Source organism: Prunus avium, chromosome 4, assembly GCF_965620075.1.
Source record: "Prunus avium chromosome 4, drPruAviu1.hap1.1, whole genome shotgun sequence".
NCBI classification, from domain to species: domain Eukaryota; kingdom Viridiplantae; phylum Streptophyta; class Magnoliopsida; order Rosales; family Rosaceae; genus Prunus; species Prunus avium.
The window spans coordinates 33,069,359-33,096,787 of NC_142287.1; the positions used below are offsets into that span (position 1 = coordinate 33,069,359).

Below are 27,429 nucleotides of genomic sequence, written 5' to 3' on the forward strand. Positions count from 1 at the left end.
TTAAAGTGGTATTGCGATTAATAAGCATAATATCAAGGTTTCCTGAAAAATATATTAAGAAAGGACTCAAATGTTGTTTTGGGTTAGCAAACGTTGCTAAATGCCCAAAAAATCCCATACGTCATAACAAAGCAGTGAATTTGACTTGTGATGCCGTTCTCTTTAAAATAGCTTATCATGAGCTCAAATTAAAATAAAGCACCTCAATCGCCATCGCTAGCTGTTCGACATCATATCTTTATAGTGAAGGAGTAGTTACAACTTACGATGCCCACCACAAAATAAACAAAACCAAATTAATTACAAAAACAAGGAATCAACCTAGATCTGCCTCTAGGAAGACAAAATGGACTGAGACTATCGATTATAACATATAATTTATAGTAAATTAATGGCTTAGAATATCCCTCCAAGCTTAGGCAATTCCCACGTACAATGATGTGCAAGCTTACAAAATAATATTTAATAAAAACGTTTATTCGAAGACTAATTGATGGTAGTGGTTGATGATATAATACATATACTTAAACTTAGAGGCTTAGAGGAAATGACCAAAAAGACTGAAGAAACGATAGTCAAAATGTCTATTTGTCAGAGATAGCATAAATATTTGTGGTAAATTGGTCATTAACTTCATCTAAGAGACTCCAACTTGTGATCGATAATTCTCACCGGAAAAGTACGAAATTAACGCAGAATATATACTAATTAATTGCCGAAATATATGATTGATGTTGTCTCATAGATGGGAAAAAAAAGGTGCACATAGCTTTGTGCCACTGCCAGATTCTTTAATGATTTGGAATATTGCATGGTCAGTTGACACGTGGGAACTTGAAAGAACAAGGCGATTTTGGCATGGGAATCTTACGGTTCAATTTTATTAGACCACTTTCACCTATTGTACCGTAGCAATGGGTAAGAGCAACTAAGGGCAGACACGTGAATAGTGCTACTTTTTGGCTTTTCCACCCATTGCCATGACAAGAAAAGGCAAGTACTATTCACATGAGATATGAGGATAGAAATTTATATGGAGTTTTGGTTTGGGAAGTGAAGAACATGGCTAGATATTTATAGAATTTTTAAAAAAAAAAATCTGAATTTTAAAGTTCTTTTGGGTATTTAAATTGATCGCTGATGTCAACGCACCCAAGTGCCCAGGCAATTCTTACCTTTAGACTAGCCCGGGTAATTGGGGTCATTCTTGTCCAGGCCAGCCTTTGTTGTTGTGGACATTATTCCAAGACTGGCTGCCTTTTGCCTTAGCAAAAGACCCTTACTGGAAGTGCTCTTAGGAACCTAAGTATTATTGGACATAAATTTGAAAGTGACATGATCACTTACATTTCTGATAAATGAATTTGTGGTCTAATATGTGCAGTTTTGTTTCTTGGATTGATTAAATTATATTATGTGAAGTGTAAAGAGAAGTTTTCCATACAAATATAAGATATATTATGGGTATACAATATTCTCTCATCCGTACGTCCACGGACGTTATTGTAAACGGAGAGAAATTGAGGATTGAGGGAGGAGTAATAAAAAATATATGGCGTTCGTACAGTAAAACATTCAGACGTCTGCATAGGAGAATTTATGAATAGGTATATATAATTCTTTTCTGTTTATACAAAATATATCTGTTGGTAGTCAGATTCATTCATAAATAATGACTCAGTTTTTTTCTTTCCATTTTTGGTTGGAATCTAGATTTGTTTGTTGGGCTATTACCATAAATGGTATATAGAAAAACATATATAGTTTCCCCTCTTAAATCTCTGATTTCTCCAAGTGTAGATCTGGATTCGTGACAGGTGTTAGAATGGTTGAGAGTTGAAGACATAACCACTCACTGAAGAAAGAAAGATCTGCAATTTTGTAGAATAAGTGTCTGGGAGTTTCGCAGAATATGATATAAGCTCTTTGTTTCGATACCTCGTCACCCTATTATTTAAAAAACCCTAACCCTTTTGCCCTGACATTTAGACAAAGGAGACGTATACAAGGGCTAAGGCCATCACGTGTATTGGAGCAACTGTTGGATTTTGATTGGGCATTTGGCCGCTGCACCTCAGGGCTGCTGAGGCTCGACCTCATGCTCCTTTAACATTTTGTTCAACCCAAAGCCTGTCATCAGGCCCTGAAACTGAGCTGATCAGCTAAACTTCTCGACGTTTGTCCAAAAAAAAAAAAAAAAGCTAAACTTCTCAACAGTTATGTATTTTCCCACACATTCTGCAACACCAGAGAGGGAAGGAAACCAACTCATCACTTCCTTGACTTTTTCTCTGCCTTCTGCATCATCAGATGCATTTGATTCTGAAACAACATGATTTTCTGACAGTGTGGTTAGTGGTTACTAGAACTACACAAGGCCTTCCCCCTTGGATCCTCTTACATTACACAAAATATATATTAGACAAATATATCTTATATGTTTCTTGGTCAACAGACATGTATTTTATGTTACACAAAACAAAATCCTAAATTAGTCAGACACAGTTCTGAAAATATACCAGTATAATCTCCACCAAGGAAAAAATTTAACATATATCTGTATACATATGTACACAAGTATATTCTCCATCCAAAAGAAAACTATATATAGGGATACTCTTATTGAGCCCACTTTGCATTGTATTTCAATGATCCGAATTGTCTATTATTTATATATTTATTTAAAAATTATCCCTGTAAAAGATCATTTGAACCCAAACCATTTGATCACTCAATATAATGGTTATCTTTTTAATTTTTTGAAAGCACCGTATTTGTTTCCGATTTGTCTAATTTTTTTGCAAATATAATTTATGAAGTATGAATGAAGACCTGTGAAATAGACAGTTGAATAGTTGAAATGAAATTTATAGTGGACACCCCATAAGCAGAATTTGAAGAATCCCTCAATAGTTATTCCCATAAACTTTTGTGAAAATGCTATAATGAGGGGGTTGTGGGAGGGGTTCAATCCCACTATCCAATAAATATAATCTATGAAGTATTAATGAAGACTTGTGAAATAGATGGTCGAATCGTTGAAATGAAATTCGTAGTGGACACCATAAGCAGAATTTGAAGAATCCCTCAATAGTTATTCCCATAAACTCTTGTGAAAATGCTATAATGAGGGGTTCAATCCCACTATCCAATAAAGGAGAGAATATTGTACCTCAACCCCCTCACCAAAATCCCCCTCATTATAGCATCTCCCCCAACTCTTGATCTTGTATTTACCATGGGCACAACTAGCTATTTTCTCCCGTGGGTATAGCCGAGCCCATCTTTTGGTGAAAGAAAACATTGGTAACATTGCCCGTCCTATGCCTAAAGCCCACTCTACACGTATATTATTAAACCATGTTTCTTCTTGTATTAATTTTTTTATTATTTAAAACATGCTTCTTCATCTTCTTCTTTTTAATTTTTTATGTCAATGAGCATGTAAAAGACCCCAACGGCTTGCGATGTAACTGAAGTTATGTCAGCCATTCAACCTACCAAAATATTGACTTAGCACATTTTATCCAACTAACTCACAGTTTCATCCACTTAAATTCATGATTTTCAGGTTTGGATTGTGCCTTGACCATTCTAATTGTCCACTCTACTTTTTTTTCTTTTTTTTTTGATAGCCGAAGCAATTCAATTATGAGGAAGGGGTTACAACCAAATCATCATGGAGATGAGTCTCCAACCAAGAAGGAGCCTCCTCCTCCCAAATAGTAATATCGTTACACCTCAAAGCAAAACTAGAAAGAGTATATGCAACACGATTACAATCACGAGAGATCGATAGCAAAATCCCTCTTGAGGCAATCACATTTTGAAGCTTCTTGGTACTTTACCTGGATAAGTAGACATACATTTGCATTTGCATATGCTATAACCAAAAGTGTATTATTCAAGGAAGAATAAAAAAAAAGTTATGAAGTGGTTTGGAACTCAAGTATTATTTGGACATAAATTTGAAAGTGACGTGATCACTTACATTTCTAATAAATAAATTTGTGGTCTTAACACAACACACAATGACCTAAGCAATGAGCTTGTAGTTTAAGTGGTTAAGAGCATTTATCCATATACCTAAAGTCCGAGGTTCAATTTCTCCATCCCACAATATCGCTCGCTTTAAAAAAATATTATTATTATTATTACTATTTGTAGTTTAAGTAGTTTAAGTGATTGAGTTATATTATGTGAACTGTAAAGAGATTATTATTATTATTTTTTTGTTTGGTGAAAGTAGAGAGATAAGTTGGACATACAAATATAAGATAAGACGATAGATGATAGGTTTAGGTATGAATAGTACAAATTATTCATAAATAGTACGAATATCGTTTGGAGCAGTACGCACAGCAGTCTTGGGGCAGTACAAATAGTTCATAAATCTATGTATAATGATTGTGTTTTTTTCCATTATTGGCTACAAACTTAGAATCTATATCATTTGTTGGACTATTACCATAAATGGTATTATTTAAAAATAAAAAAACATATTTTCCCCCTTTTCTCTGACATTTATTTAAAATGCCCATACTGTTGGTTTTGGATTGGGCATTTTGTTAAACCCAAAGCTGTCATCAGGCCCTGAAACTGAGCAGACAATAAGCAAAGCTCCTAAATAGTTATGTCATCAGACCTTGATGCATAACAACATGATTTATGACAGTTGTTATCCCCACGATTTTCTGCCTCTCTCTTGCAACCTCTTACACACGATATATACATATAATACACAAATATCTTATATGTTTCTTGGTCGATTGAGGACATCAAAGACCTTATCAAAGATAAATCTGGTTTCTTTCATCGAAAAAAAGTTAAATATATGGTTTCTTATTCTCTTTTCTCGGTTGTCAGGCTAACGAGGTTGCGTACCGACTAGCTCGTTATGCTTTATTTAGTAAAAATAGAATTGAGTAGTTTGAGGAATCACTCGATTTTATCTTTGATATCTTACTTTTTTGTTATAATGATTCCTTGTAACAAACTGATAACGAGATGCAGAAATAAATAAATAATATATTCCTACCATTTAATCATCTCACAATTTTTACTTCTTTTTTTTTAAATATTACAAGTTATCTTCTGTTTATTTGCAGATATCTTTTGGGACAGTACCCAGCACAGCACTCTTGGAATTTATATAAGATTCTTTCATAAATCTATATATAATGACTCTGTTTTTTCCCATTTTTGGTTGGACTATTACCATAAATGGTCCCATCACGTTGGTTTTCTCCTTCAACATTTTGTTCAACCGAAAGTTGTCAATGAGCAGACAGCGAGGAAAACCAACACAAAACACTTCCTTGACTTGTCCTCTGCCTGCATCATCTCATGCATTTGATTCTTTCTGACAGTTGTTAGTGGTAGTTGCTATAACTACACAAGGCCTTTCCCCTTGGAACCTCTTACACATTACACATGATAATAGACAAATATCTTATATGTTTCTTCGTCAACAGACGTATATTTTATGTTATGCATAATGCATGCTCATTCATCAACTCTTGATCTTGTAAGTTGTATTTACCAAGGGCACAACCAGCTATTTTCTCCCATGGATATACCCAACCCATCTTTTAGCCCAACATTGTCCCAAAAAACGAAAGTAGAAATTTAGCTCATCCTTATTCCAAAAGCCCACTCCAACCCCGCACTTGTATTAAACTATGGTTTATAATGTCATACGTCTTAAAGAGGATAACACTAGTTTGTTATTCTCAACCAATAACATTATGACGCGCTTGATAACACTTTTACATGGCATAACATTATTGGATGAGGATAGGAAAACAGTGTTATCCCCGTTGCATGTCCTCAAGGGTATGCAAAAGACCCCAAAGGTTTGCCATATGTAGCTTATGTCAACCATTCAACTCAAGGAGGCCAATTTACCACCCAACTACATACTAAGAAAACTTAAACCCTAGCAAAATATTTGGACTTGCACATTCATTCCGTCATAGGAAAGATAATTCCTTTGAACAATTCATTCTATTGTTTAGGGGGGGGGGGGAGATTGAGTAACGAAATAATGGAGATCAATTGAATTGAGGTCTAGGCAATAGAGAAAACAATTTTGATGCATTTTGATCATCTCTCAATTAAAAACAAATATATATGAATAGCGCCTTTCATATCTTGAACCGACCGCTGTGCTGCTTTTGCTTAGACCCATGTGAAGGCGATGACAATGGATTTGGCAAACCCTCATTGTCAAGAAAGCCGATGAATGTTTCCCAGCATTCCTTGGCTTCTTTATTTTCTTCCAACATAGTATATATAATAGCCTGAAAATTTCAAAGTAACAATAATGAGATTCTGTTAGCTGTTTTTCTTTTTATTTACTAGGTATAATAGCTTGCAATTTGCAAAAGAGAAGTTTTTAGTGAAAAAGATTAAAAATTTACTGTAGAAACTATGTACGTGTACAGTACATTTGTTTGTATCTATAAAAGTAAACAGGTAAATGAGGTGAGGTGAAATAGTTTTGACCCTGTCCCTACCCTATTAGGGAACTAGGGTTAGCAATGGTTAGTTAAAGTAACAAGTGAATGAGGTCATATATGTGACTTAGACACACTTGTTTTTGTAATAAAACCGACAAAGTTGTCAATTTGAGCATTCAATGCGTTAAAGTTTTAAACCGAAGAAAAAACGACAAAATTGTCATTTTGGGTAAACTTGAAGCCGATAACGAAATGTTAAAAGTAAATGAATAAAGAGGGGTAAGTTTTTCTAGAGTGATCTATTCCTACCCTCTTTTTTACTAATCTCACCTCTTTACTCATTTTGTTAATTACAAGTTTACCCTTATGTAGAATTACCTTAAAGGACAAAAATATTACAACAAAAATAATCCGATGGAATAGAATGAATGAATGACCTTATATAGATGAACCCGACCATCCGATGGAATAGCGTGCTCCTTGTTGAGACAAACCCATTTCAAAGCTTCTTTGTACTTCCCCTGCATAAGCAGAAATACATTTGCATTAAATTTGCTTATATCCTAGCAAGAAATGTGAATATCGAAGAAGAAAAAGCATTGTCTTTGTTGATGACGTGCTACTATAAATCAAGTTCTTTCATACTGAATTGGGCTATGTATTTTAGTGTGTTGTCTTTGTAACTGCAATTTCACAAACCTGGAAAATGAGAATTGCTACCAGTGCCATCTGCACATTGTATGCAGGCTCCGTTTTTCCTCCCGTCACCATGTTATTGTATATATCTTGAAGTTGTCTTTCTGCTCTATCACTCTTTCCATCTTTGATCAGCGCTGCTGCTTGAATCTACAAGCAGTGCACTAAGTTAGCAGTAAGTACACTAAATAAATTCTAGCTAGGCTATGTGGAGACGTACGTTCTTTAATCGATATTACAGAAAATGTAATGATATAAAGGTGAAATATCTGATATCTTAAATTTACCAATTCATTTTGCTTGCTACTTAAATTAAATGGATGTGACCAATGTTTGGTTGGTGTTATTTATGGCACCTCCGCATAGATTTCTCATGAAATAAACAAACATACAAGGGTTCAATAACGTTAATTCTTCAAAAGAAAGGTAATTGTTCTAGCTGTGTGGCTTGACCTTGCCTGTGAGTAGACAAGCTCAAAAGATTAATGCCAGGAAAGGCAATTTTAGTTCGCATTTTTATGTTACTAGACTCTAAAATAAACTAATACAAACGTTTTAGTTCTATAATTGTAGTTGTTTACCCCAAATCTGACAGTACAAACTAATAACAGAGTGTGTATGGATGGAAGAGTATACCATAAGTTGTTCACAATCTTTCATGGAAGGCTCCGGAGGCGACTTGAGATTGTTAAAATTTGGGAGAACCGAATTTTTAGATGAGGCAACGTTCTGATTCACCATCAACAAGGATTGTAACACGTCCTTGGCGCTTTTTGGATACGATATGTCTTGCTTTACAGAAGAACGACTTGTCTGATATGGTGGGTCCCTAACACCTGCAATGGCTCTAGGGGTGAACTTGTAGTTGCAATTCATGATGCCAAGGACACAGGCCAAAACCACAGAGGCACCGCCTATGCCTCTCACAATGAACTTTTTATCATCTTTGTCATTTGCTGAAGGTGTTGAGGGCTTGTTAAGAGCAGAAATCACAGGGCTGAAGGCATACCCCGACACGGCACAGTGTGTGGAACACAGGGAAGATAGTGAAAGAGGAGAAGGGTTGTTGAAATTGGGAAGAAGCCTGGACACCCTAGTCACTCTCATGGGGGAAGGCACACATAGAGCACCATATTGGAGACACAGTGCAGAATCCATGAAATAATTTGTGCTGTTTTGAGGGTAGGTACTAGGTAGCAATTGTAGAGTTAGTTAACAATACTAGTATTTATTTGGTCATAATCTGAAATGGCAAGGACTGAGCATGTCACGGCCCACGCACCGGACCCAGGGTATGACAGAATATGAGTATGAGGGCATTTCAGGAGTGAAGTAAGGTATCACTTTGTTAGTCAAGGCAAGGCATCAACATCATGTCCTTTTGTAATACAGAATTTTTCTTTTGGCCAACCGTACTTTGTCTAAGTACTTTGGCAAAAAACAAAATGTGTTACACATTCTTGAGGTGTGAGTAAGATTTTTCAGAAAAGAATAGTTCTCTATATGTAGGCCAGGGTGACTCAGCAAGATGTAAGGAAATAGGGAGATTGAATGATAACCCTACAAGTAACACACGCCGGAATCCACTAGCAAACTGGAATCCGTACTTTGTCTAAGTACTTTGGCAAAAAACAAAATCTGCTACACATTCTTGAGGTGTGAGTAAGAATTTTCCAGAAAGAAACAACAGTACTAACTGCATTACATTGTGTCCCTCTAATCTTTTTGATACAGTTCCCTATATGTAGACCAGGGCCTTAACTAGATACTGGCAAAATGCTTTGCTTAGAAGATAAGAAATCCCAATAAAGCATTGGAATAAGTTATTGCTTCTCATCTAGGAGAAGAATGAACTTCTCTGACACCTTGCAAGACTGAAATCATTATCTTTTCCCAAGTATCAATTACAGCTTTTCTAAATAACTTGCCAATCACACGGCACCATCCTTTTTCCTCACATATTTCACAAATTTAAGGTAACAATACATAACATAATATAAACGAAAAATCTCACTAGAACAAACGTTAACATGGTGAATTTCTCCAAAACTTTCAGTGTTAGAACTAAATATGGAGCGATGGCAACCGTGGTCTTTGCCAGCATTTATGTTGTAGGGGCTTACATATCTCGCGCCCGAAAAATGAGCAAAGAAGAGGATCAAGGCCCTCAACTTACAAGGTCCATGTCCATAGCAGTCCTCCATGGAGGGCAGCTTGCCTTGCAGAGATTGTTCGAATATCACGAAGCTCGAGCAGACAAATCCGCAGTGGAGGTAGCTGAATGTGAGCTGAAGACTCACCTTGCAGAACAACACCCTGATTACAAGAAGCTGCAGGTTAGGCATCATCTCCAAATACGAATAGTCCACAATGGCATGATTAAATTTCAAGTTTATTAATAAAATGGTATTTTTTTTTTCTTCTCTTAATATCATATTAAGATGCTTGATTTTACTAGCTAGCTTTGTTTCTTTGCCTATGAAAGTCGGTTATTGGGAAGCTTGAAATGAGTGGGAAAGAAGCCCAAGCAGTTGAAATATTAAAGAATGCAACAGCAAAGGCACGCAATGAAGGAAGAAACCATGAAGCATATGAATACGAGATGTTACTAGTAGAAATGCTTATATACAAGGTAATTGTTACAACTAATTTTACTTATAACATTCCAATTCATAAAGAAAATTTTAGTTTTCTTGTTTGGTTTTGATGGTTGATGTGCCGTAGGGAGATTTTAAGGAGGCGCTCGGCCGTGAATGCTTGAAACATGTTGAGATTTCAGATGCACGGCGTCCGCTGTTCAAGGTATGAAAAGTTTATCTTGAACATTTCTTGGCAACCAATCAAACCCACATGAACTAACAATTAAGTTAACATGATTACAATTTTGTATTTCCATGTTTACAGGCTATCATTCACATCATATTAGAGTGCAACGAGAATGAAGGGACAAAATATTGGAGAGAATTTAACGATCTAAAAGAAGAATTCCAGAGTAGACCATGTAAAAAAGAAAGCATGGAAGAATGCCAACTCCATAAACTCAGTACAAATTTCAACGAGTTTAAGAAGGTCGTCCACATGCTCAAAAAGGACATAATAGAGGCGCAAGCAAAAAGAAACAAGAAATAAGAGATGAGCTTTTAGCTATTGACTTTTCCTTGACTCAAAAAAGAAAGTTGGAAAAGCACCGTATAATGGTTGTCTTTTTAATCATTTGAATCCAAACCATTTCATCACTCAATATAATAGTTGTCTTTTTAATTTCTTGAAAGCACCGTATTTGTTTATTTTGTCCGTCATTATGATTTAATGGTTTTTTATTTGTCTAATTTTTTTGCAAATATAATCCATGAAGTATGAATGAAGACCTGTGAAATAGACCGTCGAATCGTTGAATGAAATTCATAGTAGACACCCCATAAGCATAATTTGAAGAATCCCTCAATAATTATTCTCATCAACTCTTGTGGAAATGCTATAATGAGGGGCTGTGGAAGGGGTTCAATCCCACTATCCAATAAGGGAGAGAAAATATTGTACCTCAACCTCCTCACCAAAATCCCTCATTCAACCCCCTCACCAAAATCCCCTTATTGTAGCATCTTCCCCAACTCTATCTTGTATTTACCATGGGCACAACTAGGTATTTTCTCCCATGAGTATAGCCCAGGCCATCTTTTGGTGAAAGAAAACATTGGTAACATTGTCCCAAAAAAAGTGTAGAAATTTAGCCCATCCTATGCCTAAAGCTCACTCCACACGTATATTATTAAACCATGCTTCTTCTTGTATTAATTTTTTATTATTTAAAACATGCTTCTTCATCTTCTTCTTTTCAATTTTTTATGTCAATGAGCATGTAAAAGACCCCAATGGCTTGCGATGTAACTTAAGTTAAACTTTCTGTTAAGTTTAATGGCATTTCGGTCAATTTATTTTATAATTAAAAAATGTAGAATTTCTAAAAGTAATAGAGTTATAAATAGGCTTAATATCACAAAATGTCCATAAGGTTTACAAAACTATCAAATTGCATCCTTATTATTTATTTTTTTTGGGTATCATTCGTGGTTCTCAAGGTTAGTATGTGTACTTACAAATAGTCCATGCCGTTAGGTTTCATCAAAAACTCCTTTAGTTTGCTGACGTGGCACATATATATATATATATATATATCACAAAACATCCTTGAGGTTCACGCACCTATCACAAATGGTCCATGCGAAATTGTTTTGATTTTTTCATTTAAAATTCATAAAATTTTATAAATTTTAAATTATTTAAAAATATATATTGTATTTTAAACACACGTGACACAATATTATTGGAGATGTGGGCTCCACATATATGCCACATTAACAAACTAATGGAGTTTTTTTAAAAATAATTTAAAATTCATAAAATTTAAAAATGAAAAAACCAATATTTATTTTAAATTTTTTTAAAAAAATATATTGTATTTTAAATACATGTGGCACTATATCATTGGAGATGTGGGCTCCATATATATGCCACATGAGCAAACTAAGGGAGTTTTTAAAATTTAGAAATGAAAACCAAAATCTCAAATGAAAAAACCAAAATTTTAGGCACAAAGGTTTTTTCAGTTTTAAATTTTATAAATTTAAATGAAAAACTCAATTGTTTTCGTAGGGACCATTTGTGTAGGTGCGTTTCATATCTCCAAGGGTATATAAAAAAACCCCAAATATTTGCCTTTTGGACTTGGCACATTTGAATTCCCTGCCTAAATTTCATTCATTCGGTCGTAGGAAAGATAATTCCTTTGAACAAATTCGTTCTATTGTTAATTGAGGTCTAGGCAATAGAGAAAACAAATTTAATGCTTTTTTAATTGTAACATAAGCATTGCTTGTCCACTGGTGGTAAGGTTATTGCCTTTAACTTTAAAGGAGGAGGTTAGAGGTACGAATCTCTTTACCACCCATTTGAATATTGTTTGAATATTATATTATATATTTATTAATTTAAAAATAAACATATAAATATCGGGCCGGGTTCGGAGACAGGGATGGTACCTGTACCCGCCGATGGGAACCCGACCCGACTGGGATTTCTGCCATCCATAAATAGAGAAAACAAATTTAATGCATTTTGATAATCTCTCAATTAAAAAAACAAGATTTAAAAATATAAAAAAATAAAATAAAAAGTATGAATATCAGGCCGTCTAATTGGTGAAGGCACCTTTCATATCTTGATCCGATTGCTGTGCTACTTACGCTTAGACTTGTTAGGCTCTAGCGTCGACATTGGATTTGGCAAACCCTCATTGTCAAGAGAGCGGATGAATGTTTTCCAGCATTCCTTGGCTTCTTTATTTTTATCCAACATAGTACATATAATAGCCTGAAAAAAGTAACAATAATGAGATTCTGTTAGCTTGTTTTTCTTTTTAATTAGTAGGTATAATAGCTTGCAATTTGCAAAACAGAAGTTTTTAGTGAAAAAGATTAAAACTTTACTGTAGAAACTATATACATGAGGTGAGGTGAAATAGTTTTGACCCCGTCCCAAACCCTTAGGGAACTAGGGTTAGCAATTATTAGTTAAAGTAACAAGTGAATGAGGTCATATGTGACTTAGACACGCCTTTTTTGTTATAAAACTGATAAAATTGTCAATTTGAGCATTCAATGCGTTGAAATTTTAAACCAAAGAAAAACCGACAAAATTGTCATCAATCTATGCTTCCAATGGATTGAAGTTGCGAACAACAACCAAAGAAAAACCGACGAAGTTGTAATTTTGGGTAAACTTCAAACCGATAACGAAAAATGTTGAAGTACATGAATGAACAGAGGTGTAAATTTTTCCATTCCTACCCTCTTTTTTTACTAATCTCACCTCTTTACTCATTTTTTCAATTACAAGTTTACCCTTATGTAGAATTACCTAAAAGGACAAAAATATTACAACAAAAATAATCCGATGGAATAGAATGAATGACCTTGTATAGATGAACCCGACCATCCGATGTAATAGCCTGATCCTTGTTGTGACAAACCCAATTCAAAGCTTCTTGGTACTTCCCCTACATAAGCAGAAATACATTTGCAGTTGCTTACATCCTAGCAAGAAATGTGAATATCCAAGAAGAAATAGCGTTGTCTTTGTTGATGACGTGCTACTATAAATCAAGGTCTTTCATACTGAATTGGGCTATATATTTTAGTGTGTTGTCTTTGTAACTGCAATTTGACAAACCTGGAAAATGAGAATTGCTACCAGTGCCATCTGCACATGGTATGCAGACTCGCTTTTTTGTCCCGTCACCACGTCATTGTATATATTTTTTAGTTGTCTTTCTGCTTCATCACCCTTTCCAGCTTTGATCAGCCCTGCTGCTTGAACCTACAAGCAGTGCACTAAGTTAGCAGTAAGTACACTAAAGATTTAAGGGTGAAATACTCTAATATCTTAAAATTACCAATTCATTTTGCTACTTAAATTAAATGGATGTGAGCAGTGTTTAGTTGGTGACCAACTTTTAAATATGGCACCTCTGCATAATATCTCTTGAAACAAACCAACTTACAAGGCTTCAAGAACTTTAATTCTTCAAGGGGAAGGTAATTGTTCTAGCTGTGAGGCTTGAGCTTGCCTGTGAGTAGACAATCTCACAAGATGAATGCCGGGAAAGGCAATTTCAGTGCATATTTAGCCACTCATTTTTCCGTTCTTGCACTCTAAGATAAACTAATATACAAACCTTTAGTTCTATAATTGTAGTTTACAGTTCAAACTAATAGCAGAGTGTGTATGGATGGAACGTTACCTTAAGATGGTCACAATCTATTTTGGAAGGCTCTGGAGGCAGCTTGAGCTTCTTTGGGAAATACTTGTATTTAGATGAGGCAACGTTCTGATTTACCATTAACAAGGATTGTAACACGTCCTTGGCGCTTTCCGGATACACTATGCCTTGCTTTCCAGCATCTGCAAGGGCTCTGGGGGTGAACTTGTAGTTGCAACTCATGATGCCAAGGACACAGGCCAAAACCACAGAGGCACCCCCCATGCCTCTCACAATTAACTTTTTATCATCTTTGTCATTTGTTGAAGGTGTTGAGGGCTTGTTAAGAGCAGAAATCACAGGGCTGAAGGCATGCCCCGACACGGCACGGTGTGTGGAACACAAGGAAGAAAGTGAAAGAGAAGAACGGCTGTTGAAATTGGGAAGAAGCCTGGGCACCCTAGTCACATTCATGGTGGAAGGCCCGCATAGAGCACCATATTGGGGACAAAGTGCAGAATCCATGAAATAATTTGTGCAGTTTTGAGGGTATAAGGTACTAGGTAGCAATTGTAGAGTTAATTAACAATACTATTATTTATTTGGTCATAATCTGAAATGGCAAGGACTGTGCATGTCACGCCCCACGCACCGGACCCAGGGTATGACAGAATATGAGTATGAGGGTATTTCAGGAGTGAAGAAAGGTATCACTTTGTTAGTCAAGGCAAGGCATCAACATCATGTCCTTTTGTAATACAGAATTTTTCTTTTGGCCAACCGTACTTTGTCTAAGTACTTTGGCAAAAAACAAAATGTGTTACACATTCTTGAGGTGTGAGTACGAATTTTTCAGAAAAAAAAAAAAAAAAAGTTCTCTATATGTAGGCCAGGGTGACGCAGCGAGATATAAGGAAATAGGGAGATCGAACGATAACCCTACAAGTAACACGCTGGAATCCACCAGCAAACCGGAATCCATACTTTGTCTAAGTACTTTGGCCAAAAACAAAATGTGCTACACATTCTTGAGGTGTGAGTAAGAATTTTCCAGAAAGAAACAAGGGTAGTATCTATTAACTGCATTACATTGTGTCTCTCTAATCTTTTTGATATATAGTTCCCTATATTTAGGCCAGGGCCTTAACTAGATACTGGCAAAATGCTTTGCTTGGAAGATAAGAAATCCCAATAAAGCATTGGAATAAGTTATTGCTTCTCATCTAGGAGAAGAATGAACTTCTCTAATAGCTTGCAAAATCCCACCTTGCAAGACTGAAATCAGAATGACATAATATAAATAACATAATAATTTAGGGTAACTTATACAGAACATAATATAAACGAAAAATCTCACCAGAACAAACGTTAACATGGTGAATTTCTCCAAAAACTTCAGTGTTAGAACTAATTTCTCCCTAAACCCTCACCTTGCAGAAAAATTCCCTGATTACAAGAAGCTGCAGGTTTATTAAAATGGTATATAAAAAAATTCTCTTAATCTCAAATTAAGATGCTTGAGTTTACTAGCTAGCTTTGTTTCTTTGCCTATGAAAGTCGGTTATTGGGAAGCTTGAAATGAGTGGGAAAGAAGCCCAAGCAGTTGAAATATTAAAGAATGCAACAGCAAAGGCACGCAATGAAGGAAGAAATCATGAAGCATATGAATACGAGATGTTACTAGTAGAAATGCTTATATACAAGGTAATTGTTACAACTAATTTTACTTACAACATTCCAATTCATAAAGAAAATTTTAGTTTTCTTGTTTGGTTTTGATGGTTGATGTGCCGTAGGGAGATTTTAAGGAGGGGCTCGGCCGTGAATGCTTGAGACATGTTGAGATTTCAGATGCACAGCGTCCGCTATTCAAGGTATGAAAAGTTTATCTTGAACATTTCTTGACAACCAATCAAACCCACATGAACTAACAATAAATTAACATGATTACAATTTTGTATTTCCATGTTTTCAGGCTATCGTTCACATCATAGAGTGCAACAAGAATGAAGGGACAAAATATTGAAGAGAATTTAACGATCTAAATGAAGAATTCCACTGTACACCACGTAAAAAAGAAAGCATGGAAGAATGCCAACTCCATAAACTCAGTACAAATTTCAACGAGTTTGAGAAGGTCGTCCACATGCTCAAAAAGGACATAATAGAGGCGCAAGCAAAAAGAAACAAGAAATAAGAGATGAGCTTTTAGCTATTGACTTTTCCTTGACTCAGAAAAGAAAGTTGGAAAAGAAAAATCACACTCGCAAAAATATAGTTCATAGGGAATTGCTAATTCATGTTTGGTGTCGTAGTACCAAATAAGAATTCTATAGTGAGAGACCCTAGATGATATCCTATTTTTCAATCGTTGGATCAAATTCCTTATAGAATGACTTGAGTACTGAAGTTCATTCCAGATCTCCAATGAACAAAGCATTACTTTTTCAGGTTTGAAAATCTTTATTATTTAGAAACCCAAAGGTGAGCACAACAACTAGTACAAACGACACAGTATGGATAAGTTCTAGACATTATTGCTAAGGATAATTCTTTTGAAATCGCATCTCATAATATTCTAGGTTCAGATTTTCTCTGTCATGATCCTCCATATCAATCACTAATGGCAGGTCTAAAGAATGATGTGTTGACATTAGTTGGGGGTTAGGGTTTTTTTTATTTTTTATTTTTTATAATTAAGAGTAAATTGGGTTTTTGTTTGAAGAATGATATGTCTACTTTTAAGTCATTTAGATTAAATTTTAATGAGGTAGTATGTGGAAGACAAAAATCAAGTAGATCATGGCAGAGAAAATTAGAGCAGAGAATCTGAGTCCATTCCAATGTACAACGACCTCAACAACATATATTGAACATGATCTTCAGGTCCAATATTCCCAAGGCAAAGACCAGGCCCAAAATGCGAGCCCAAAAACTATTACAAACCCAACCAAACTAAAATATGATTAGACAAGATCAGGAAGGACCACAAACATTATTTTTTTAATTAAAAAAAACAAAGAAAAACATTTTTATAAGCTGCTATTGATAATTCGATAAATTAGAGTCCAAATCAGACCTGCCATTAGTGATTGATATGGAGGATCAAATCAACCCTACCTTGCAGGCATCAAAGAAACTTGATTAGTATTTTTCTTAAAGCGAAAGGCACTTCTAATGTTTTTGTGTGATGATGATGATTATCCTTCATCATCCCCCTCACAAGTCCTAAGTCTCAAAAGTCCAATGATGCAGCATTGAAAATGCTGTCCACTAAATTGGGAATGCAATCCCTTGTACATTACACATAATAAGCTTTTGAAGTTAGGCCACTTCATTAATTTTCCCCTCCTAGCAAAATTTAATAGGACTTTAAAGTTAGGCCACATTATTCTTAGTATGTGTAATGACATATTGCCACTTAATTCAAGAGTTAAGAGAACCCATTCCTTATGAAACCAAGTACATTAAGAAAAACAAAAATATTTGAGGTAAATAAACCTTGGCAAAGCCAACTGATCCGTAGCTCAATGGTAAGAGTATTTATGCGCAGATCAGGAGAGAAACTCTCATGTAATGGAGATAGAACTTTTTGCCATCCTCGACAAATAATGCAATGACACATATGATAACTTTTCTATATGTCATTGTATTATTGATCGGAGATTTACATGTAAATTTTTTTTGGCAAATCAGTGATCTCATGCTTGATCCCAATGACATCCCCCTTCCAAACTTCGAAGAAAAAAAAATCTTACCAAAAGCAAACGATTGTAACTGAAGCTCCCATACATCATCAAACTAGCTATTTCTTTGACCAGAAAAACAACCTAGCTTCTTCTTTGACTTCTCATATTCTAGGGGCAATTTGGGCAACTAGTTAGAAACTAGTCAACATGTGGGGATTATCTTATGTTTTTTTTTTAAATTTAATTAAATAATAATAAAGAATCTGTCAAAAAAGAAAGAACAATAGAATAATAGATAAATGAGGAATATAAATCAAGGCGATCAAACTTATGAATTTTATGGGGAAAGCAACGTCCACTCCTCTGCTCTTTCAATCAAAGCTGGTCTGTTTCTCTCTGCTCTACCTCTTCACCTCTCTGTTTCTAGCTATCTACACCTCTCTCTCCCAAACCAAATGCCTCTTCAGATCCTCCCCTTTCGACCCAATTCAGGCCCCTCTCTTCTCCTACCCTGCAACCTATGGAGAGCACAAGTATGCAATCCCAACCCACCGTACCACTTGCTCGTCCCCTGTCTTTTTCTCGGGTACCCTCCATTTTTTGAGCTCATTTTTCTTCAATTTTGGCATTTAATTATGTTGTTTGGAGATTTTCGTAAATGGGTTTTTGTTTTTGTGCTCAGATTATTGGATGGTCTTGAATGAGATCCAAAATTTCTGTAAGAATTCTTCATGGTCTTCATCGGGTTTGCGGTATATGCAGGGCAAGGCTGAGACTTTTGCAGGAAATTTAAGTACCCAAGACAGAATTCCCTATTTTGTTCATTATAATGATAGCATTGAATTCCCTTGTGGGTTTTTGAAGAAATTTCCAATTAGTAATTCTGGTTAGTTTGGTACCCAAGCAAGTTCGATAAAGTCTCAATTTTTATCTCCTTCCTTTTTAAATTCAGCTACATTTATGACTAACCCTGCTATTTTGTATGTAATTCAGATCGAACAGCTATGGAAAACTGCAACGGAGTTGTAGTGGTCTCTGCCATCTTCAATGACCATGATAAAATTCGACAGCCCCGAGGCCTCGGATCGAAAACCCTAGACAATGTATGTTTCTTTCTGTTTATAGATGATGTAACCCTCAAAGGACTTGTCTACCATAGAATAATTCCAAGCAAATCCAAAAACTATAAGATAGGAGCATGGAGGGTTGTCAAGGTTTTGAGCAAGGGTTTGTATGAGAATCCAGCAATGAATGGTGTCATACCAAAATATTTAGTCCATAGGCTCTTCCCAAACTCAAAATTCAGCATTTGGATTGACGCAAAGTTGCAGCTGATGGTTGATCCATTGCTGCTGATTCATTCACTTGTTGTATCTGAGAATGCAGACATGGCAATTTCAAAACATCCCTACTATATTCATACCATGGAAGAAGCAATGGCAACTGCAAGGTGGCAGAAATGGTGGGATGTTGATGGCTTGAAGAGGCAGATGGAGACTTATTGTGAGAATGGTTTGCTTCCTTGGAGTCCCAACAAGCTCCCCTATCCCACAGGTATACCACTTGCAGATAAGTTATTAGATTTCAGTTGTCACCTTCAACGTTTTTGGTGTTGTTTTCTTTTGAAAGCTTCCATCAGACGGTCATTTAATGATACAGCTATATTTCAACTGTACACATACTTTAGGAACTATAACCTGTGATGTCTGTACAAGAGGTTAATTAATGTTTCAGGTAAACCTCAACCATTAAATTACTGGTTTTGGTGTTTGAGAATAAGCTCGAATCTGGGGACGGTGAGAAGTTCTAGCCTTGAGATAGTATCTATCAAGTTTCATTTGTTAATTCTTGAAAAATAATGTGATGCTAACTGCTAAGATGCTCTTATGCCAAACAAGCATATTTTATTTCTTGTGGGAAGAAATGTTATAAATTTCTTCTCTTTTTTTCCTTGTTGTATCCAATTCATCTCGTAAAAACGAAGATATTTCCTGAGGTAGATGCACTTAAACTTGGTTAGCTATGTGCGTGGTCCAGAAAAATAAAAAAGTGTGATCCAATGTGGTTTTAATATTAAAATCAATGTGGTCCCAGCAAGCAACTTGCAAATCATGGCACCGTAACACAGTTCACAATGCATTGGAATGGGAGTTTCAAAGGCAGATTTTATTTCATTATGTCATTGGGTATTTGCGTATTTTCTTCTCTTGGGTTTACTTGAATTTTGGATGCATTGCATGCCGATCGATTAGATTATCTCATTCCTTTTCTGGGTCCATCAGCTAATGACTTTGGTATTGGTATTTGGCAGATGTACCAGACAGTGCTCTAATTCTGAGAAGACATGGATTGAGGAGCAATCTATTCTCCTGCCTGCTGTTCAATGAGTTGGAGGCTTTCAACCCAAGAGACCAGTTGGCTTTTGCATACGTGAGAGATCTCATGAGCCCAAGGCTGAAGCTGAACATGTTTGAAGTGGAAGTCTTTGAGCAGATTGTTGTTGAATACAGGCACAGCAAAAAGCGTGGAGGTGGGGCCAATGGCAGCCATGAGGTGGGGCCCAAAGGACCCAAAACCAAAAAGACCAAAAGGGCAGGCCCTGATTTGTTGTATGTTAATGGCAGCTGTTGCAGCAAGTGCCAGAAATATCTTTTGGAGATGTGGGGTGAATCCCAGAGTTGATTTTTTTTGTGTCTAGTTTGCAAGCCTGCATGCTCCACAGAGGAGAAGGGAGAAAAGAGACAAAGAAAGAAGACAGAGAACAAAACAAAGCCTAATCAATGATTAAAGCCAACAAACAATAACAGCTGGTCAGGGATTTTTTATTCTTTTGGTTGGTGTTGACAGATTCTTTAAGAGAAAGCATGCAATGGGGCCTCAAGAAAAATCTATGAAGTGCTAAAATTACAGGAATCAGTTGAGAAACCCAGCTATTTATCTGCCTTTTTTTTTCACTGTGAATATCAACAACTGCTCTCAGGCTTCAACACTAGTCGGATTGGAGGTTTGAGGCCATTAATTCTTTTTGGAGGATTCAATAAATTGTAAAACTATTTGTATCAAATTTATTAATATATCTCTTGGAACTTTACATATATAACACTCATGTCTTGAGATGGCTCCCTTTGCAATTTGTATCAGTTCTTTGTACTCTTTATTCTTATGATCTAATAAGATTGTATCGTCTTTGTATAAATAAATAAAACATTGATCTCTCAAACTTGGACAATTTGGGATGAGATTAATCTGGATGAAATTTATTATCTTCATTGTGAACTGTAACAATGATGACACTCACTTTAATAGTTATATAATTTAGATAGAGTACATTTGAATTTCTTCAAAAAATGTCACTAAATCAATCAATTGAAACAAGAGTGCTGCTAAACGAACCCTAAAATTAATTGAGTACACCGTACTATCAAACTATTTATTGAATTACTAATTTATCATAATATAAAATGACCAAAATGGATGTATTGAATTATGAAACAAATTATTTTAATAAGTACATCCTACTCACTATATTCAACCCTAATCAAACGCAAGCGAATGCTATGAAGTTGTTTGTCATTGGTGGTAGATAACAGTCTAGCGGATACATGCTCCATGGAGTCCACTCCGACAGGTTCTTTAAGGGGTTGTGGATGATTCATACGAGGAGGAAAAATAAATAAATAATTTATTGGATGAAAGTTGAGTCCTTCAAACTTAGAACATTCTCTTGGTTTCTTTTTTCTTTTTTTCTATTTATTATTTGGTTCTGGAACTACAAAAAGGAAGAAGGAAGAGTAATTAAAAATAGCGGCTTACGCAGATTTAGACGACCAGTATGAGCATTGACTGCTTATGTAGAACTTTCAAAGGGTAGTAGGTTAATTTTAAATTTATCCAGTAATAACTAGAGATCGGAAAACAAATCCAAAACAACTTACAATGGTTGTCATATTTTCAATAAAATCATCTCCAGCTGCAGAGGAGGCATTATGGTGTTGTGTGATAGAGTGTATAGGGGTATTTTTGGTAATTAAATACGATGTGCTTAGTTAATTTTATATTTTGATTTAAATATTAGGGTGTACTTAGATTATAGAGTGTACTAAGTTAATTTTAGGCTGCGTTTGGTTCATGGGAAAGGAATCTTGGGGATGGGAAACCAATTGCTTTCCCATGTTTGGTAAGTCAGACATGGGAAAGCGTTGCCTAGCACATGGGAAAGTAGGAGGGAAAGTGAATCATTCCTTCCTACTTGGGTTTCACTTTCCCTTCCCATGGGAAAGTAAGACTAACTTTTTTTTGACTAATTTGTCCTTACTAACAATTCATAATTACACTTTTTATCCAACAATTATTGGTATTTTTTTGTTACTTTAATAGGGATACAATTGGGAAACTAAACAAAATTTGTTTTCTATTCCTACTCAAAACAAACATGGGAAATGAATCACCATTTCCCATCCCTTGGGAAATGACATGGGAAATGATTTCCCATCAAATTCATTCCGTGAACCAAACGGGGCCTTAGGGTTCGTTTAGCAGCACTTTTGAAACAAATGGTGTTTCTAAAATATGTAAATCATTTATTTATAGTGTTTAGTATTGATTTGATTGAGTCAAAGATCCGAACAATTCACAGTATTTGATTGAGACTGTTAGAAAATAGATAGACCGTTAAAGAAAGAAATTTGACTTCTATCAGAGAAAAAAAAAAAGAAATTTGACACTTCATAAAGAAAAGAAAATTTTTATTTTTATAATATTACTTTTACTTAAAAAAGAATATCATTCCCCATGCATAACCAGAAACAGTAATCGATCGATCTCCACCACTTCCATTTCCATTCCTAACTTTTATATACAAACCCTTCCCCCCACCTCTCTCTCTCTCTCTCTCTCTCTGATTACACCCAAATGTCAGCCCAACAAATTGCGAGCCACAGAGAAGACGCCGAGATCTATCACGGCGAAGCCCTATGCAAGCAGAAGTCCCACGAGCTGCTCGACAAAATGAGCCTGCCGCGTGCCCTCCTGCCCTTAGAAGATGTCCTAGAGTTCGGTTACAACCACACCTCCGGATTTGTATGGCTCAAGCAGAAGAAGAAGAAAGAGCACCGGTTCCACGCCCTTGGCAAAATGGTGTCGTACGACACGGAGGTGACGGGCTTTGTGGAAGAGCATCGGATGAGGAGGCTCTCTGGGGTTAAAAGTAAGGAGCTTTTGATTTGGGTCTCGATTTCGGATATCTACGTGGACCCGAATTCGAATCCGGATAAGATCACGTTCGCCAACGGCACCGGGATCTCAAGGTCGTTCCCTGTCACAGCCTTTGGGCTTGAAGAAGATGAAAAGAATGCTGATGGGAAAAAATGAAAGCCTTTCTCTTTTTGGTCGAAGAAAAAAAAAATATATTGAATAACTTTTGTTTTGTTTTTTCGTTTTCAATTCATTCAATATGTGATTACGTCGTTACACTTTCATTTCATTTTCTTTATTATTTGTTTTGTATTGTATTGGGTGTTTTGGTGTTGAGCTAGGATGCCCTATGATGCAGAAGAAAAACAGAGGTGAGGTAGTCAATTGTTTTCTTTTTTGGATACAAAGGATATTGAAAAGAAGAATCCAATATAAGATTTCCGTGTATGGTTAAATGCTCTCAACCACTTGATAACCACTTGAGTTACAACCATCTTACATAAGTAAATTTTCTTTATATATCTTTATGAACAACTTTTTAAAATATAAAAGTTTTCTGAAAATTAAGCTTGTGATAGTCAACGGTTGTTCATTGTTAATCTTTACAAGGATTGGGGCACCGCCGAACCTCAGGCTTTGTGTGGCTGAAGCAGAAGAAGGAGCACAAGTTTAAGAGCACCGGCAGGACCATCGTCTAAGATGCTGAGCTCACAATGCTTGTTGAGAACGGTAGGATTAAGAAGCTCACTGGTTGTGCCAATAAGGAAATGTTCCACAGGATCGGCGTTTGCTAAATCTGCTTCAAAGATCTCTCTTCAAACAAGCTTACCCTTAAAAAACCCACCGGCCGGGTGGAACATTCCCAGCTTCAGCATTTGAGGACGAAGATCATAAGGATGGCGGTGATCAGAAAGACAAGCACTGAAGTCTTTGCTTTTACCACTCAGGGCTTCAGAAAAGTCTAAGCATTTAGCATAAATATAATGAGGGTCAGCATGAAAGATAAAACCACATAGCGTTGGTTCGTATAGAAAAACAGCATCAATTTACCACCATGCATGACAAATCTAAGCAGACTTCTATGCTTAGATGTTCATGGAACAAAATATCAACTATGCTCCACAATACCCCATTTGTGTTCCATATTTGACCATTGTTCTTCCCCAAGAATGCCAACCATCAACAGCAAAAGCTTGCTCCAACTTTCTTCATTTTCTGCTGAGGCTAGTTCATAAATATTCCTTTCTTGATCCATTTGATTTTATTATAAATACTAGTTCTACTGAGTCGGGCGTCCATAGAATCGTCCAAAGGAGCTTCACTTGAGTCTTTTATTTATGCCACTTCAAACCGGACAACTGGATTTAATTCCAGGAAACATTTCTTGCTCCACTTAAGGGCAGATCATTGGACAAAACATTATCCACATCAGTGTCCCAAATCACTATGCCCAAATTAAGTCCTTTTCTTGCTATTCTCACTGTCATATTCCAAATTTCAGTCACTCTAAATACATGGGCATGCGTATTCCCTCCCTCTTGATTAAGCAGTCCAGCAACAACTAAAACCAACGCATCAGAAAGTACCATAATGGTTAGTTGACAAACCTTTCATGAAAATTGACAATGCCCAAAAGAATTTCAAGCAGGTGTCCTACCCCGGTCAGCAATCGATGAAGTTCCATTTTCCATTCCACGATAGAATTCATCACGTGGCAGGCACTTCCAAGCAATCTTTCTTTGTTTCTTTTTCTTCCCTGTGCTTATAATTCCAAACCCCAAGGGTTTTGAAATCCCACAGAATTTCAGAGATCTCATCTTGAGGCAAACTCAAACCATCTCGTTTAATTGATCTATGCAAGTCACAGAAATATTTTGGGTCTTCAAGTCTGATGTAGTCACGTAAGAGCTGCTCATGATCTGGGATCCAATTTCTAGGAAATGGGGAGTAATCACAAGATGGAATCATAGACATGTGTGAGAACCGAACGCCTTCAATTGCATCAACAAGACCCACCCTCAATAGATCAGAATATTCAGGTGCAGAGTTGTTACTGCTCTCCCTCAGTGGACGACTGAGATCACGTGAAGCTATTCCATACACCTTGGCTCGTGATTTCAGCCTATACCTTGCAGCATACAGTTTAGCCAAAGAGCTACGAATCACATAGGCACAAAAACCAACAACTTTCTTGCGATTATCAGCATATTTGTACCAATCAGCCATGGTCTCCAACAACTTATTCATCTGGGAATTGGTATGAGCTTGACCAGAGTAAAGCATAGGAGTGCAGGGCAGTGGCTCAGGATCTTTATCACCCTTAACAAATGCAAGCCGCCTGAATTGGCGAATACATTGTTGTAAGCTAGCAGTAACAGAAAGCAGAGTCCCTACACCTTTTTGGCTCACCACATTACCTCCGGTCGCCGTGTACCTAAGTGTAGGGTGTATAACCCTGCGGCAAATTATATGGTCTAAGAACTGAATTCCCCTAGTTATGTGTTCAATATCCACCTTGGAGTTATCCAACCTTATTCCAAATCTTCTCTCACAAAACTCAATTATTTGCTTACGAATGTCAACTGCATCCTCTCTAGGCCCTCGGATCCCAATCAAGAAATGACCCCCATATCTAATATAATCCATTTTTCTAGTTTTCTCATTGCCACTAGAAGGAACAAACTCCGGCCAAGCAGGGTTATGACAGCCATCGTTTATCGAATTCTTCCAAATTGAATCAAGACTAGATGGCCTAAAAAACTCAACTATCTTATCTTCCATAAATTTATCCAATTCATTAAGACATACATTAGCAAGTAAAGGACTTAAAATTCCACAATGACCATAAGAAGGTACCTTAGCAGCCTCTTCAGGTGCAAAATTGAAGAACGTTCTCAACCAATACGGGTCTGGCTTCGGCTCCTTATCGTTCAAAATCTTCTTCTTCTTAGGCGCTTTCTTCTTCTTTCTGTTCTTTGGCCATTCTTCATAACCATCACTCTGTTTTCGATTCGGCGCTCTAACCGCGCATTGGATCAAACCCAGTATTTTCTTGTCCCTCACGGCCTGCTCTAAGCAATCCATCACCATATTCCTATCCACATTGTCAAAAATTTCACTGATATCGCCTCTCAGAAACCACAAGTAACCGGCGAAGTTGCTCCGAATAGTCCGAATAACCGTGTGGGCGTTCCTGCCAGGTCGAAAAGCGTGGGACTTGGGCGAGAACCGGGCCTCGAAAACAGGCTCCAGTATCATCAACAAGACCTCCTGAACGACCCGGTCCTGAAAGCAGGGCTCGTCGGACTCGAGCATAGCCTGGAGCTTACGCTTGGAGAGGAGCTCGATACTGGTCTTGTCGTTGGGGCTCCGAATGAATTGCTGGGTCTTCTTGTTCCAATAGAAATTGCCGCGAACGACGGCATTTCGGAGGGAGAGGAGGTCATGGAGGACGTGGGAGTGGATGGCGTTGCGGGGAGGGAACGTGCCGGTCACGTGAGCGCAGGAGCGTTGATAGGCCAGGACCCAGAGGTCGAATTTGGAGAGGAAGCCGGTGAGGTTGGGGAAGGCGAAGGTGGGTGGGGAGGAGAAGGCCTTGACCCACAGAGCTGAGCAAATTTCAATTGGGTCTTGTTTGAGGAGCGAGTATGGGTCTTGCTGGTCTTGCTTTGAAGGCGGTCGATTTGGCGACGTTGGTGTGGAGAGGGACCATGAGAGAGTGCGAGTGAGGGTTTTGAGGTAAGGGAAGTGGTGGTACTGAAGGTGTTTGATGGTTGTTCTCACTGACATTTTTGTTGGGTTGAAGACGAATGTTGAGGGGCAGAGAGTCCGCAACCCTCTTCTCCCCTTCGATTTTGGCTGGTTTTGGACCGTTGGTAGTTTTGCTATTGAGGCTTTGTCTTCGCGCTTTTTAGATTGGAGGGACTTGGTCTTGGGCTTGGGCTGGGCCTTGAACCTGAATTTTTAGGTTGGGTCAATGTCTGTCTTCAGACTGGCCTAGTCTTATAAAGGAGAAGAACTTCCATGCACCACCGGGGTGTCATTGTGGCAATATTCTAAGCTAATGACACACTGTCATGTGGAGAGTTCAAAGGCATGATGGTGTGAGATTGATTTGAGATACCACCACAATGGCATCTCCAATGTAAATAAGTTTTTCGTATAAATTATGTATGGCAAGCAAATAGAAAAACCTAAATGGTTCGTTTCCCCATCCTCCATAAGAGTTTAAAGCAAACCCTAAACCCTAAACCCTAAACTACTTGCAAGCACTAAAAGGAAAAAGCAGAGGGAGACAAGGCCAACATTTGAACCCAAATTACCATAAGATACATACAATAGGAAAGGCTAGTTATTTTATGCAATCTATGTATAGATTTGCACACACATCGCAAAGAGAGCCCATACTACCATTCCATGCATGGAGTGCACGCTACGGAAACTTGAATAACCCAAGAAAATAAGGGCAAGTGCAGTGCCCCCTCATATTATACAAGTAGAGTTTATATTATACATCATCACATGCCTCTCTTCCTATTTTCCGGCTTGAAATCACACCTACTAACACACTGACACACACATTGACTTTCTGTATGTATGAGGAGAAATGAAACATACCCAAATCTGAAAATGT

At 36.9% G+C, this 27,429-nt stretch overlaps 7 protein-coding genes across 7 annotated transcripts; 4 read left to right on the plus strand and 3 right to left on the minus strand.

The window, feature by feature from the left end:
* Nucleotides 1-5,942: 5,942 nt before the first annotated feature.
* LOC110774064 (uncharacterized) lies at nucleotides 5,943-8,457 on the minus strand. The gene is made up of 4 exons (XM_021978590.2): nucleotides 7,794-8,457; nucleotides 7,161-7,307; nucleotides 6,899-6,982; nucleotides 5,943-6,302 (listed from the first exon to the last, which is right to left on the minus strand). The coding sequence occupies exons 1-4, from the start codon at nucleotides 8,313-8,315 to the stop codon at nucleotides 6,147-6,149; spliced, it is 909 nt and encodes a 302-aa protein (XP_021834282.1). The 5' UTR covers nucleotides 8,316-8,457; the 3' UTR covers nucleotides 5,943-6,146.
* Nucleotides 8,458-9,087: 630 nt separating this feature from the next.
* On the plus strand, nucleotides 9,088-10,428 carry LOC110774065 (uncharacterized). The gene is made up of 4 exons (XM_021978592.2): nucleotides 9,088-9,493; nucleotides 9,643-9,789; nucleotides 9,882-9,959; nucleotides 10,062-10,428. Exons 1-4 carry the CDS (start codon nucleotides 9,188-9,190, stop codon nucleotides 10,284-10,286), a joined length of 756 nt encoding a protein of 251 aa, XP_021834284.1. The 5' UTR covers nucleotides 9,088-9,187; the 3' UTR covers nucleotides 10,287-10,428.
* A 1,820-nt stretch (nucleotides 10,429-12,248) lies between these two features.
* LOC110774076 (uncharacterized) lies at nucleotides 12,249-14,570 on the minus strand. The gene is made up of 4 exons (XM_021978605.2): nucleotides 13,957-14,570; nucleotides 13,386-13,532; nucleotides 13,129-13,212; nucleotides 12,249-12,527 (listed from the first exon to the last, which is right to left on the minus strand). The coding sequence occupies exons 1-4, from the start codon at nucleotides 14,437-14,439 to the stop codon at nucleotides 12,393-12,395; spliced, it is 849 nt and encodes a 282-aa protein (XP_021834297.1). The 5' UTR covers nucleotides 14,440-14,570; the 3' UTR covers nucleotides 12,249-12,392.
* Nucleotides 14,571-15,265: 695 nt separating this feature from the next.
* On the plus strand, nucleotides 15,266-16,404 carry LOC110774002 (uncharacterized). The gene is made up of 4 exons (XM_021978520.2): nucleotides 15,266-15,380; nucleotides 15,472-15,618; nucleotides 15,711-15,788; nucleotides 15,890-16,404. Exons 1-4 carry the CDS (start codon nucleotides 15,288-15,290, stop codon nucleotides 15,938-15,940), a joined length of 369 nt encoding a protein of 122 aa, XP_021834212.1. The 5' UTR covers nucleotides 15,266-15,287; the 3' UTR covers nucleotides 15,941-16,404.
* Nucleotides 16,405-17,910: 1,506 nt separating this feature from the next.
* LOC110773999 (transmembrane protein (DUF616)) lies at nucleotides 17,911-20,721 on the plus strand. The gene is made up of 4 exons (XM_021978515.2): nucleotides 17,911-18,189; nucleotides 18,286-18,489; nucleotides 18,597-19,157; nucleotides 19,915-20,721. Exons 1-4 carry the CDS (start codon nucleotides 17,934-17,936, stop codon nucleotides 20,283-20,285), a joined length of 1,392 nt encoding a protein of 463 aa, XP_021834207.1. The 5' UTR covers nucleotides 17,911-17,933; the 3' UTR covers nucleotides 20,286-20,721.
* A 1,671-nt stretch (nucleotides 20,722-22,392) lies between these two features.
* On the plus strand, nucleotides 22,393-23,184 carry LOC110774059 (uncharacterized). Its single transcript, XM_021978585.2, has one exon. The coding sequence runs from the start codon at nucleotides 22,515-22,517 to the stop codon at nucleotides 22,971-22,973; it is 459 nt and encodes a 152-aa protein (XP_021834277.1). The 5' UTR covers nucleotides 22,393-22,514; the 3' UTR covers nucleotides 22,974-23,184.
* A 57-nt stretch (nucleotides 23,185-23,241) lies between these two features.
* On the minus strand, nucleotides 23,242-26,665 carry NMAT1 (Intron maturase, type II family protein). Its single transcript, XM_021978584.2, has one exon. It carries the CDS (start codon nucleotides 26,583-26,585, stop codon nucleotides 24,504-24,506), a length of 2,082 nt encoding a protein of 693 aa, XP_021834276.2. The 5' UTR covers nucleotides 26,586-26,665; the 3' UTR covers nucleotides 23,242-24,503.
* Nucleotides 26,666-27,429: the final 764 nt, after the last annotated feature.